Source organism: Rissa tridactyla, chromosome 1, assembly GCF_028500815.1.
Source record: "Rissa tridactyla isolate bRisTri1 chromosome 1, bRisTri1.patW.cur.20221130, whole genome shotgun sequence".
NCBI lineage: Eukaryota > Metazoa > Chordata > Aves > Charadriiformes > Laridae > Rissa > Rissa tridactyla.
Window position 1 is genome coordinate 22,678,839 of NC_071466.1, and position 15,303 is coordinate 22,694,141.

General features: G+C 38.4%; 1 protein-coding gene across 1 annotated transcript in view; it reads right to left on the minus strand.

Moving 5' to 3' along the window:
- Positions 1-15,303, minus strand: part of MICU2 (mitochondrial calcium uptake 2) — a 151,548-nt gene that overhangs the window by 22,966 nt on the left and 113,279 nt on the right. Inside the window, exons 5-7 of the mRNA XM_054180987.1 lie at positions 13,069-13,116; positions 8,908-8,990; positions 3,017-3,079 (exon numbers count right to left, since the gene is read on the minus strand). Coding sequence (XP_054036962.1) covers positions 3,017-3,079; positions 8,908-8,990; positions 13,069-13,116 — 194 coding nt within the window. The remainder of the gene's footprint in view (positions 1-3,016; positions 3,080-8,907; positions 8,991-13,068; positions 13,117-15,303) is intronic.

A 15,303-nucleotide genomic window follows, 5' to 3' on the forward strand; every position in this document is an offset into this window, starting at 1 on the left:
ATGAGACTGCCCGCTCTGTAAGAGTCAGCATGCAACTTCCCAAAAGACCGGGCCAGTTAAGGCCAGGCAGACTTTTTTTGGCTTTTCTTCCAGCATCATTTATAATAATGGAAAAAGAATATCCCTCAATTGAAACATATTTGTCTGGATAACCAAGTCCACTGCCATTCCATTCAAGGGCCATTACTAAGTGGCGAAATTTTGAATTTTAGGTATGTAAGTCAAAGTCTCAGTAAAAGAGGCAGGGATACAAGCACCCTGAGAGCACAGCAAACTAACTACTTTTTCTTTTCCTAATACAGCATCTCAGTGAGTACTGAGTGGCATTTGCATACAGTAAATTAACTGCTTTATCTGCTTGGTTTTTATGCTTCATCTGCTTTGCTTGAAAGTAACACTATGACTACCGTAATTATTAAAAATAAGGGGTAAAACCATATGCACTGACTACATTGTATAGTCAGATTCACTGCTTACACAGATAATTTATCGTTACCAATACAGGCTGGGGGATGACGTGATAGAGAGCAGCCCTGCAGAAAAGGACTTGGGGGTACTGGTGGATGGAAAGCTGGACATGAGCCAACAATGTGTGCTTGCAGCCCAGAAGGCCAATCGCATCCTGGGTGCATCAAAAGGACCGTGGCCAGCAGATCCAGAGAGGTGATGCTTCCCCTCTACTCTGCTCTCGTGAGACCCCACAGGGAGGACTGTGTCCAGCTCCGGAGCCCTCAGCACAAGAAGACATGGACCTGTTGGAGCACATCCAGAGGAGGGCCACAAAGATGATCAAAGGGCTGGAGCACCTCTCCTATGAAGACAGGCTGAGAGAGCTGGGGTTGTTCAGCCTGGAGAAGAGCAGGCTCTGGGGAGACCTTATAGCCGCCTTCCAGTACCTGCAGGGGGGCTACAAGAAAGCTGGGGAGGGGCTGTTGCAAGGGCATGGAGCGATAGCATGAAGGGGAATGGTTTTAAACCAGAGCAGGGTAGGTTTAGATTAGACATTAGGAAGAAGTTCTTTACAATGAGGGTGGTGAGACACTGGAACAGGTTGCCCAGAGAGATGGTGGAGGCCCCATCCCTGGAGACATCCAAGGCCAGGCTGGATGAGGCTCTGAGCAACCTGATCTAGTTGAAGATGTCCCTGCTTACTGCAGGGCGGTTGGAATAGATGACCTTTAAAGGTCCCTTCCAACCCAACACATTCTGTGATTCTATGATTCTATCATCAACTTCTTTTGTGAGAGACAGAAACAGCAAAAAAAAAATTAGAAGAAAAGCAGTAATTTGTACTTTGCCAAGTAGAAATACAGAGACCAGAAGAATTTCAAGATAGCTGTACTCCCCAAAGCTATTTAATTCTTTTGAACAGACTACAATTCCATTTATAATCTGCTAAGAAACTGTATTAGATAATATTTTCTGGTTACAACAACTACAGATTTTTCTCAACGGAGAATTCTGAACACAAAATTTGAAGCAAGACAAAAAACAAAATAGAGACATTCAGGCTCAGGTATTTTATTAGCTCCCAATAAGCTTATGTGTTTATAACTAAATCTGTCCAACTGTATCAAAGTTTCTCTGGAAATTTTATACTACAGCTGTGCATTCATGCGGAATAAAGATCCTTTTTCATTCACTGTCATGGCAGTTAAGTATCAATTGAAATTGGTTCTGAGGAGCAGACAACCCTATTAATCCTAGCTATTTTAATCTGGTGACTGATGAAAAGATTCAAGAAGGGAGATGGTTGTTAGTCAGTCAAACGATTTTTAACTGAACTCTGGATGCATACTGAGGGAGCAAAACCTTTATGCATCAGAAGACGGTTTTAGTTTATGCCTAGTAAATATTAAAGGTGTTAGCAATACGGCCACTTCCATTTTTTCCCCAGGCAGGTGAAAAAGTAAAGAACACAAGCTGGAACAACTCTTTGTAGAAACTGCTGATGCATGATAGGTTTATAAAGCAGAGCCCTGTATAAATTTCTTATTGAATGCTTCCAACATGAGCAGTCGCTGTCCCATGCCTAATTACCCATTTTCAGTTTACAGCTGAAAGCAAGTTTGTGGTGAGGAAAATATCCTTCAGCTACACTATCCAATTTAAGCATGCAACAAAAGCAGTGCTGCTGATGCAAGCAGCACCTTATAGTAACGGCTGGAGATAATCCATCTGTACTCTCCCCCTCTTTTGCTCCCGTTCATCAGCTTCTTCTGAGGCGTTCTCAGTATGGTCAGGGCTTCCCCCTCTCTGTTATCAGTCTCGTTCAATCTCATCCAGGCTACAGAGTATCTTGTCTCTGTGCTAACTAGAGACTGAAGAAGAGATGGCAGCTAGCCAAGACACCACTTGGGGAAGAAGGTTGGTTACACTGGGGAAAACAAACAGATGAGAGCAGGAATTTACCTTCTCCTTTCACTGATGAGCCATATTTGCCATTTGCTAATGGTCTGCAGTCCAGTGAAACTTCCAACCCAGTTGGGAAGATCATACTCTGAGATTGTTTCTTCTTCTGGTCTGTATCTAAGACATTTCTTTCTGGAAGTGGACCCAACTAAAGTAATCCTTGCCTTTGTCACCTCAATAACAGCAATGACATTTCAAACCAACTCAGAATAAGCTGGTATTACTGCAACAGCAGCACTCGGGTAAGTTTAAGGTATCAATTTCTATTTGCAAGGCCATCTTCTCTTATATGGGGATAGAGAGTTTCTTCTGAGTTTTTCAGAAATAGAAGAGAGTTACTTTGAAACAGAGGCTTACAGAAACCAAATAATGGAATGACCACACAGTAACAAAATAGGTAAATTGCATACATTTCATCAGGAGATCCAGAAATTACAAACATTTTTCTTTCCCCGTTAGAAAGTAGTTGACAAATCATGCACTTCCATTTAATTAAAGTACTAATACTGATGCTTATATACTTATCTAAAAACTCTGAAAAAATAAAAGTTCATGGGAAATATGACAATGCTTTTGCAAAGAAAAATGTATCTCTATTTCATACCCGAAATATTGTTTCCTCTCCAGCTGTTTTCACATCATCTTCCTTCCCAATGATTCTCTGTAGCTAAACGTGAAAAAAAAACACAATAAAATTACTCATTTGGTTTTACAAGAGTCTCCTTTTTCAGAAAATTGCATTAATTTCACCTTTTCTTAATTATAAAGTCATTACATTTCTGCAAGCTGCTCTAGTCATGACAAAATATTTGCATACTTAAGGATATTTTGCTGTTCAGGCACAGTTTTTCCCAGGAAAGTCTTATCTGCTGTGGTTAATATAGCCAAGCAGAGCATATGAATCTATCTATTGCAACCCAGCGCTTACTCTATTTTTAGAAGATTTTCTTGCGCTAGAAGCTTAGCGTTCACTTCGTAAGATTTTGAAACTCAGGGGTACAGCATCAGAAGTCATTTGGGAAATAAAAATTAACCTGTGATTTTCATGCTGTCCTCCTAGACAGCTTTACATAGTTCTGCTACAGACACGATCTTCTAGACATGAAAAGCATACCTGTTCAAATGAGGTGCTATACAACTAACAACAAGGGATAATTTAATTAAATAAGCAAATGTATTTTCAGCACTGGCATTAAGCAGAACGTGATTTGAGTTTCCTCTCCACCCCACAGATGAATGAATCCTGAATGTCTTAGCTAAGAAGATTTTTAGAAGTAGTGAAATGACTCACATTTAAAAACATAACTTCCACTGTCCCAAGTACAGCTTTACGGTAATATAGAAAGTTCATTAATTTGCAGCACCTCAAGTATATCTCAGCTGCAAGGTTTCTTTCTTTGACTGTATTTTAGCTTGGGAGGTCAACACTGCCACAAGAATGAGTGATTTAACATAGCACAAGGTATACCTACCTTTCACGAATTTGCACGAATCCTCAAAAGGACAGCAAAAATGAAAGAAAAATGGACTTATGACATTTCAGGTATACATATGGACTTACACCAAGCAGTCTGGATCTGCAGACTTTAGGAAAGATGCTTTTAAAGCTCAGGGCTTTCGAGCTGCACGTTTGCTTCTCAAACATTTCTGGAGTGATTCCTCACCCTGACAACCGAGTTTTAAACTGGGAAAAAAGTCCATAACAAAATGTGCATAGCCATGATTTTGTGGGGTTTTCACATCTCTCTTAGGCCTTTATTTTTTTCCTTTTTTTTATTGTTCAGAGAAGCAGTATCGGCTTGTAAGTAGTGAGTAGGAAAGAAGTGCTAACTGTTCGTGTTGCCAAAGGTCTTCCCTTGGCCTTCAAATTTTCACTAATTCACCTGTGCTGCTTTTTTTATAGCCTCAGTTTTTGAGTTCCTCAAGATAGTTACTTTCTATTACTATTTTTGAATGGCATGCCTTGATAGTATTTATCAAAATAAATACTGTAAAACAAGACAGTTAAACAGTACTAGTTCTTCCAAGTTTCTCCAAATTCTTTTTATTTTTGAGCACTTACAAAACAATTGATTAGTACAGTAAAAACTATTAATTTCTTCATAGCAAACCAGCAATATAGAGCTCTGGATAAAAACACAACTGCTTGTTTATATTCTCACTGAAAAATGACTGAAAAATTACATTCTTTCTTACCTGAAAAATCCATCTTTTGCTTGCACATGAGAAATACAACTGCAAACACTTTCCAAACAAGAGAAAATATGATTTTTTCCTTTTGTATTTTACTTTTAAATAACTCTTTAAAAAATCTGCAGAGACTACTAAACAGCACAGACATTCAGTATAATTTTTTTTCACAAGTGTTCTGGAGGATTTAGTTTATTGTTTGCTTATAGCGTCTGTAAATCCTTATAGCGCTTGAAACTATTGCCAGTAGTTTGCAGATTTTTTCCAGCATAGTTCAGCAACTACTCACAGAGGGAGAAGAATTCTGCCCTCAAGAAATGGACCCTATTACTCAACTGCTCCATGTGACATTTATCTGTATTTAATATTTATATCTGTTCGTCACTGGAAGATGCTAATGGCTAATTCAAAGATAATAAGAATTGTTATGCACAACTGATGCCTCTTTACTAAAGACTACTAAGAAGAAATCTTTTCTGAAGACAAGAGCTGGCAGAAAGGCTGTATCAGTCATTAAAAAAAAATTTTTTTTTTAGAGCCGTTTAAGAGAGGTTAGTGCTTGTGGATGTTCTAGGACTGCGGAGATGTTCTGCACCAAACCAGCACAGCTCCTGACAGTGTCGGGTGCTGGTTCATTCAGCCCTAGATGAATCTCTACAAGTTCTTTGTGGTATCTGCTGTCCAGGACAAGCATATAAAGACAGTCTATTTAGAAAGTCTAAATCACATAGCTCTTGCATGTCCCATCAGAGTTACCCTACCTCCATTTCTGATAGTTTTGAACTGTCATTAATTTTACTTAGAAATCTTTCATCAGAACAGAGCTAGGGAATTTCCTCACTTGCTGGGGATTTTGGGATCTTTGGTAGCCTTGTTCTTGATGGGAGATCTCAGATTAATGTGCATGGGTTATTATGTGCACATGTCTGGAAATCCCCCTCACCAAGTCTCATGTGAATGTCTTCGAAGTGCAGAATTCACAGAAGTATCTTACTGTTCTCACAAAGATGCAGATAATATGGTTCTGAGAAACAATTATTTGCACTCTGGCAGGGGCTGATTAAAGGATGGCAACTAATGTCTGCAAACATGTCATTTCTACCACGTCTTCTTTGTCTTGGAGTTGCAGGGCAAAGCAGCAAATCCTCGCACATGCCCACCTCAAAACACAGACTGCTGTGACTCCAGGCCCTATATACTGAAATGTTTCTTGTATTGTGAATGTTTACCCCTGAAACATAGATGAAGCAGAAATTAAAAACAGACTGGCTTGAATACAAAGAAGTAGGGAGAGAACAAGAGTCTGTCCCTAGGGAGGGACAGAATTTTAACTCCTACTGGAAAGGAGGAAAATGGGCACAGAAATGGAAAGGCTACGGAGGACAAGATAAACTCCCTCCTTCAAAACATGGAATTGCATTCAAGATCTCCTTTCCTGGACATTCATTTCTGCTAGCGAAGAGCACTGAATCTACTGGGAAATCCTGCATCTCACACTCCTTCAGTGATTTATACAGGTCTGAACAGCCTCTCTCCATCACGTGCTGCAGGCGAGAAGGAGTTGGGTTGTTGAGTCTGTCTGTCACCCTTCTCCTTTCCTGAATGATTCACATGACACATCTTGTGCCCGTTTATCCAGTAACACGAGAGTTGAGATATACACAATTCCAAGAATGATGGATATTTTGCAAACAAAAAGGCAAACCTCAAAGAACTTACAGTCTGGATCAACAGATAACATAGACATATATAGATGTCTAATCATCAGAGGTGACAAAGCAAGAGAATGAAGTAGCACTGACATTTCTTTCCCCATCACATCCTGCTTACAGTGACTGCCTCCTAATTACTCTTTCTTTGCTACTCTTTCCCACTGCCCTTTCCTTACATACGCTTTCTGATGTTATTATCAAATATAGCGTGGAAATAGCTATAGAATAGTTCAGACGTATTTTCTTGAGATGCCAACTGGGACAAGATAAATCACAGAATGGTTTGGGTTGGAAGGGACCTTAGAGACCATCTAGTTCCAACCCCCTGCCATGGGCAGGGACATCTCCCACTAGACCAGGCTGCTCAAAGCCCCATCCAGCCTGGCCTTGAACACTTCCAGGGATGGGGCATCCACAACCTCCCTGGGCAACCTGTTCCAGTGTCTCACCACCCTCACAGTAAAGAAGTTCTTCCTGATACGCAATCTAAACCTACCGTCTTTCAGTTTGAGGCCGTTACTCCGTGTCCTATCATAACTCTCATTACACTCATTATCCCGTGTCCTATCATAACACCATCATAAATGACAGATTAGCAACACAATTTATTAATCTCTTAGATATACAGAAGCTATCTATGCTTTACAGAAGCATACAGACTGAGAGTGTACAGAGATTAACGCACACACATTTTTATAGATTCTTACATTCAAAAAATTTTATTTTTAAACTTAACCTATAAAAATCAAGTTTTGCTTTAAAGTAATCACTGCTTATAAATGTTCAGTAAACAGTTATGTCAGAAAATTCATCTTTTGACTAGCTTGCATCCTGTGGGACTCCTTTGAATTCAATGATTCTTGTGAGTTGACATAGCAATTTATATGGGATTTTTCACCACTCTATATTAATTTATCAATAAAGCCCATAAAGGAAATGCAAAGTAACAACCTATCTAACCAGAATAATTTTCATTTAATATGATTGCCTTATACAGAAATCAAATTATTTTTAATGATTTGTGTGTTTTCACCTCTGCTTTTGGTGATTTTCTCTTGTTCATACTGGCTGATTCAATTAGAATCACCTGAAATGGGTAATAGATATTACATATATGACATACTCTACATTTCCCCAGGAGAGTGGGGACACAGAGTGCTGTATTTCTGCAAGAATCTCCTTATTTGCTTAACTGGCACAGTACCTATTTAAAGGAAGTACTGCTAACATGGCATTTTGGTGCAGAGGCAGAGTTCACTTGTGTTCATGGACTTACTTTCCCCCGTAACATACTGTTTTGTAGATGAAAAATACAGCCATAACAGACGTATTTTGGTGATCAGGGCACTGCTACTCTGATAGCAATTCACCAGGATTGTATCAGGTTTAGTAGGTTAAAAATAAAGGCTTTAGTTAGAATTTTATTTCTTTTTAATCAGAAGAATAATTAGCATTTTAACAGAGAAAATTATTCAAGCTTAAAAGATTTTGTGAAGCAACAAGTGGGTGTAGGGTATCTGCAGGCTCAGTTAGGGGCTTCTGGGAATATTGTATTGGGAAATGGTCTAATTTCAAGTATATATTTTCAAATAGTACTACTAAGTCTAAAAGTATTTTTACGGTGTTTTAAAATATATTTAAGTATGACTGATCAACTGTAATCTTGCAAAGAGACAATTCACTGAAAAAATGGCTATCAGTGCAAAACACACGCTACCAGCTATTGTATCATTAATTCAGAGTTTAAGGCTATGAAAGTACACTTTAATTTTTGGTACCTTCTCTATCAAGAGGTGCATCTTTGTAAGTTTTAGATTCTATGGTTCTCTAGAATTGTGGCATTATCATCTTTAACTTTATCCTAGTGACGGAAAACAATTGCAGTAGCCATTTCAGCTTCTTTCAATATTGTCTCTCTAGTCACCTCCAATATGAATGAAGGATCTGAATAAAGCTGAGGGAGTCTATTAAAACTTATGATTTTTAATTTTGCATTTGACTTTTGACAAGAAGTATGTAGTCAACAGTCTCCTATTAAATACTTAAAAGTTGAATAAGCTATATAATTAAGCCCATTTTTCTTTAAAACATCAGAGCAAGATTTTCTTTGTTTTTTAAGCATCTGCCTTTCTCCCTCATATTTTATACAAAATATGGGAAAAACTGCTGTTACTCTCCGAGTGAATTGGTAAAAAACCTGTGCAACAGCAAACAAAATTAATAAAAACCAAGAGAGGATGGTAAATTAAAAAAAGTATTAAAAACAATTAGAAAATAAAAGACTTTTATGGATGATTATTTAAATTGGCTCCTGGGATTAAGGGATGTACACCAACTCCTACCCTCCCAGTAACAGATTTTTAGATACAAGTCAAAGGTAACTTTGAATCCAAAAGCGGATTCAAATATGAGACGTACTTCTATAGCAATGCTTTGGTATGCACTCCTTTCATATAAAGTATTTTGTTAAGTATGTGATCATAGATTGGACTGAAAAATAGGCCTGAAGATTTTGATGAATCTTCATTTAGCAAATATAACCCATGGAACTACTTAAATGCTTTAAAATTAATATGCATATAAATGCACATACCTTAAAGAATTCTTTCTTTTCAACTTGTTCATTGCCATCTGTATCCAACATTTTAAAGGCAATCCGAAATCCAGTCTGGGGTTCTGCAACAAATTGCGAAAGAACTTTATTGTAAATACACACACACACAGGGTTCCGCTAGTACTTAAATATTTAATGCAAAAGGAATATTGCCTATGGTTCAGTTCTCCATTGTTATGCATGTACATGATATTTCCCGTAAACCATATGTACCTCCTCCAATATAAGCAGGCTTTTTAAACACCTTTTTACTACCATTTCAAGGGAAAAATTAATGCCATGGCAAAGCAAGAAAATGCCAGCAGTGCCCAAGTACAGGGCGTAGATATTCTTAGATACTCTCTACAGATGTCTCCATAATCCCATGCCACTTCTGAAGTCTAGCACTGCCTTGTTTATTAGAGCTGCTTTTCAGGTGAGAAGACCGGAAAGTGCCTTGAGAAACCAATAACTATTCCCAAAACTGCATGAAAGAGCTAGTGTACTCCTCAGGTACTTCTTGCATGCATTACCGTACACCAGTATTTGCACTCTTCCCTCGTCTTCCCCAGCAAACAGACTGGTCTTGTAATCGCGGCCAGCTCTCCCGGCTCCTGCTCCCGCTGTGTTAGCCCCCGGTCTTTTTTTCCTTCCCTTCTCCTTCCTCCCTAAACAATGTCTTTAAATGTTGCTGAGATATAATAAACCACTCTTTCTGGCCTTTTTGTCCAAAAGCATGTTTTGTATGACTCCCATCAAGCTGATTTTTTCAGGAATTTTATACAATTTTACCCTGCATTTCCTTCGCCGAGTGGATGTTTCTTTTCAACGCAAAAACGTAATGAGTTCTGAATCTTGCAGGCGCTATAAAAACGCAGTGTGTTTTGAGTTCCTTCCCACAATTTCCTGATCTTACTTTGCTTACAGGAGGTGGCCTTGCGCATTAGCAAGCCCACACAGGAGCAGCATGCCGCTGAAATGTAGTTACAGTTCACTGCAGTAGCAAGCACTTATCCCAGTAATTTCTGGAGCAGGTGAATTAATTCCACAACCCAGTCAAGTCAGGCATTAATATGAAAGCCACGGACTTATCGTCTCTAGAATATATTCGTGTTTCTGAGAACAATGTCGGACTCACGAGGGCAGTGAAGCAGTATCTCTAAAAAACTCTAATGTCTTCAGAGCTTTTCTTTTGGAAATATATTCTTCCAGCCCCATCCTGTAAAGCTTTAAGTCTTGCTTTTTTTTTTAGAGAATCTTTCTGCAAAGGGAACAAGTTAAAGGAATAGCCCGTTCCTTTTAAGTGATAACAATACGGTTAAAGAAAGTACTATTTTCACATTTTAGAAATAACTACATCCTCAGCAGCCACCTAACATTCTCTGTGGAGCAACCTTGTGATGCAGGGATATTTTATAAATACCACTGCAATCTGCATAGCAGAGCCCTTCCCCAGAAACTGGGTCGTAATAATCAAAACTGGCTTTCTTTCCATGGAAATGTGACACGCTACATTTGTGTTACTAGTACAAAAGCATGAAGAGCCTATACTATAACATAGTTAGAGAAAAAAAGTAATTGATGTATTTAACAGTAATTCATACCATCTGTGTTACAATTTTCACATAAGAGAGCTGTTACTGAAAATATAGGACCTAAAGCTTCTTATACTGTTCAGAGATGACATACTTATCTGATATGATGTAACCCCAAAGGTATGTGTTCGTAAAATAAGCACAGTTCAAAGACTACCTCAGATATATTTGTATTTAATTAGAATCAGGCAAAATTCCAAAATCCGAACAGGAAAGCTTCATGTTGGCTGTGAGTGCAGGTTAGACTTAGGTGCTTCCCCTCCAACTATTCCTACATTGACCAAGCTGTCAGCTTGTGTGACTGGCTAATTGAAATGAAGCTTTGAGTAAAGGTGACAACTTCAGATCCTGGGCTTCTTCACCAGGCAGGGCTTTACCAGAAGCTCCATTAACCAATTGCTGGAAATTAAATTCAATAGAGCACTGGAAGAAAAAAGACAGCAATGACACAAGGCACCCTGAAAAGGGGATCACAGGGGGCAAAATAAAACCTTTGTCTGCCGCAAAATTACATTTTCAAGTTCAGTGCTGCTACAGACAGTGCTTTTGTATGACAGGCAGTACAGTCTGGTCAGCAGAGTCCTGGAACCGGGCCTCTGGAAGCCTGGTGACTCTTTTCCCGTTTCCCTATTGCTCTATTAGTGACTTAGAAGACGTCATTTAAATATTAATGGTTGCTTTAAGAAATTTCACATTAATTCTTACTAGTGGGAGAGAGACGTTGTGTAACTGGGGGCTGAGTGACATGGGATACTTGTTAGGCAAAGACAGAGGCACTAACACTTGTTGACATTTGCTTTCAAACTGATGGGTACGACAACCCTCTGTGTAACCAAAGCAGCAACATTGGCACTGCATTTTTATCCTGCATCAAAAGGCGCCTTTGTTTTTGCGGTTCAATACATTCCTATATAAATTCTGTGAAAAATAATGTTACTTGATTGTCTGGAGAAGTGGAACAATTTGCCCTGATACTGCTTCAAGTTTCTAATTGTTTCAGCCAATAAATCAGCATGAATTTACTTTCTGCTGCCATGGACTTTTAAAGAAATAGAATCTTTGGCATCTATTTCTGCAACTTCAAGGTATTCTTCTGAAGTGATGTGGTTGTGCTTATTTTTTAAAATCATCCCTCTTCTTTGAGTTGCAACAAATATTTTTAAATCAGCTTTCTAACTGGGCTAGACATATTATTTCTGATTTTAAAAAGCATTTGAACACATGGTATAACTCATGTTCAAGTTGCTTGCAGCACTGGACAGTCATTAATTTATATAAACTATGTAATATTGTGTACTAGTTGAAGCTCCTAGTAGGAACCAATGCAGTTCAGCTGAGAAATGACATAAGCTGTCAAAGGCCTACCAAAACTGTGCGAGAGGTGCGTACAGCCATTGCCTGTGAAGACTGGACTCTGGAGACCAATGCTACTTCTTCTTACTACACCGTGACAGAACGGATTTCTAGAGCAAGGAAAACTTGTCAATTTGTTTAAGCCTTTGCCATGGTCTTCGCAGACATGGAAGTGTTGAGGCTCAAGCATCAACAGTCCACTGGGTTAACAACTGCTTCCTTCTCTCCTTTCCCCATCCACTGATACCACGAGATCCAGTGTGCTTGGTTCTGTCCCTTCCTTAAAATGTTATACCTGTGTAAGTCAGTCAAACAAGACTCCATGTGGACAATTACACGGACATGTATATGGACTACTTTGCTACTATTCTATGGGTCTTGCTGCGCAACGCTCATTGCACACACCTTATCTCAAATCTTGGTATTTTCCAGCATCACCGATGCTTCATCACAACAGCACAGGGGGGTGGCAAGCACAGCACAGAATAAGTATGGGTGAGGAAACCCAGAAAATCCAAGATCACTTCCACACACAAACAAAAAATGCCTGTTTGCAGATAAAGCAACTACCAAACAAAAATGGTTTTTAAAAAATTGTCTGATAGAGAAAAAAGGATGCAAAGGAGGGGGCAGAAATACAAGCAAAATACTTGGAGGAAATAAAGTCAAAAGGAACAAAGCAGGAAAAAAAAAAAAGGATTGAAAAGTCGAACAAAAAGACCCCGCAGAAGTCAGCTGTTTATGTGTATCAACCATTTCATATCTGAACACATGGATAATAGGCAACAACCTTTCAGACACCACTACATGAGCTATAATGTTAATGTCTCATTGTCCAAAATGACTAAAACTACTATCCAGAAGACAAATTATTTATCTTCCCCCACTTTCTTCTTCCCCTTATTATATAGTCCTGTAACCAATGCCTCCCCTCCCTCAAAGTCTCTTGAAAGACTTTACTGATCCCATGGTGCAAGGACTATCATGATTTTTGAAGTACCGCTATGGACCAATGATGACACTACGGAAGTAAGCTGCAATCTATTAAAGTTATATCCATTTATATTAATGCCTTATCATTCTTTATACAGTAGTTGTTTATGTTTTACTACAATGAGGAAATTTAAAAGTTAAAAAACATCAGAAAAAGTTCCTGGAAAGCTGTTAGTAGCTGAATATTTATACATATGTATTTTAAATATGTAATACTTACTCGTAAGGATTGTCAGCAAAAATAGGTACTCTGCATAGGATATCAACCCTGAAATAAAAGAGTTAAAAAATGACTTGCAAAAAAACCCCCAAGAAAATTTATAGCAAGACTTGAAAGATCAAATCTTATAAATACAAAAAATGTAGTTTAACATCATATTAAATAGGTTATTAAAGTAAGCCACATTATTATTTAATAAAGTTTTTACTTCTGTTTTTAGTGCTCTGAAGGTAAAATCCCCTATCCACAGACTCATCAACGTTCATGTCTAATCAAGAAAGTACAGTTTATTTGGTATTAATAAAAGGCCTGCACTAAATCTTTGGATTCTCGCTGAAAACATTCAACGTTTACATAAAAGGCAAATAAATTAAACGCGCTTTGTCGCATTTAGTACCTGGGAGGAGAACTACTCTAACGCTACCCTGAAGGATCAAAGTCCTCCATCCTTTGGCAGGCTCGCGAAGGCGGAGAATAGCTTCCCTCTAATTCTCAAGGGGAACATGGCAACACGCAAAGCTGCCAAGCTGCGAGATTGTGCTGATAGTACTGCTGGGCCGCGTGCCAACAGGAGGCTGCTTTTTTTTTTTTTTTTTAAAAATAGGAACATGTCCTTTCTACAAGGTGAAAGTATTTTCCCCCCTTTTGAAGGAAAATTCCAGTGTTTTCCTTTGAAACACCGCCTTAAGTGAAAAGCCTGAACAAACACAAAGATGTGATAGCGTCAAAATAGAGCGCACAAGCTAAAGATAGCGCGTGCATAACCAGGGTGGTTAAACAACAGAATCTGAACCATCTGCCCTGCCATAATGTTCGGAGAAAAAATGTAAAGGGCTTTTTTATAAATCACTTTTCAAAATAACTGAGCTACTTTTAACTCGTGAGCTAAACATTGTATAATGCTGAAGCTGCTTAAAATAATGAAGTTCAAACATGCCTATCTGTGCAAAGATAAACTATTTTTTATAATTTATATTTAGTTAATTGATAGATAAGGAATCCATTTAAGCTTCAGTGATAAACAATTAACTTCTGATAAATTACTATGCAGAGCCAACAGCATTTGTATTTGACCTTAGATAATGACTTAACAGTTTAAGTACTAGAGTTTAGCAATATTAAATTGCTGAATACAAGAGTCTGAAAATCCAAGAACAAGCCTTAGCTAAAGGCGGGTCTAATGCTGAGCCTGTTGCCAATTCATTCTGGTTCCATATCTCAGCTCTCCTCTCCATCAAAATAGGGCTGTTTGCCACGTGTAAATCAGCACAATACTACAGTCATTAGAGTACACTGTGGAAACAAAAAATACTTTCATCTCAAAGATTTAGTTTTGCTTACAAGTTTTAGGGTTACTGCCATTGCAAGAATGTAAATTATTATTTGCATTGCTGTAAAACTTGGAATCGTGTTCCTAGACAAAGTGTCCAGGATTTCTACAAATTCGAAACCAAACAAACAGAAAGAACTCCTACCCCATTATTTTAGCTTATGTGCCTAAGTATAAGACCAGAGAAAAAAATGGGTAGAAACAAGTAGGGGAGGAAAAGAAATCAAGCAAATAATGTGATAGGCAGTGATCAAGATTCCTGTTCCCTAATTTGGTTTTGTGTGTGACACAGCAAAATAATGCTTAAAGGAAGAATATAAAGGAAGACAAGGAGGCAACTTTTCAAGTGTATATAGAAAACGCCTCCCAGTCATGGACTGCAATGGTATCAGCACAAGGGTCCCTGCCTGAAAATTTAGCCACAAGCAATGAAGGAGAAGCGGGAGTCTGCCTCTTGGTTGTCTTGAGATGTGCTGCATAGGGATAGTTGAGGGAAGACCGGGAAAGTGAAGACAAGCAGCTTATGCTAGATAAAACAGAACCAGGAGAGCCCAGTGTTGGGGTACAAAAGAAAAGATGACACACTCAGAGGAGTCATGTAAGAAAAAACATATTTATCAAAGCATTTGAAAGGATATTAACAACGCAGATTACGTCTGTTAAAGTCAGAGAAAAAAAAAAAGTTGTAATAATTGAGATACAAAATGCTGAGCACCTAGAGAGTTTTATCTATATGGGTTGACAGGAAACATTGTACCTTATAAAATTTTGCAGAAACAATCTGCAAAATTTATATGGAGATGGACGGATGTAAAGAAAAGACCAATTTAAAGACAGCACCTTGCTTATTGGCTTAAGGGAGAAGCATGAAGCTCTATTCACTCGAGTTGCAGAGGGCTGGAAAG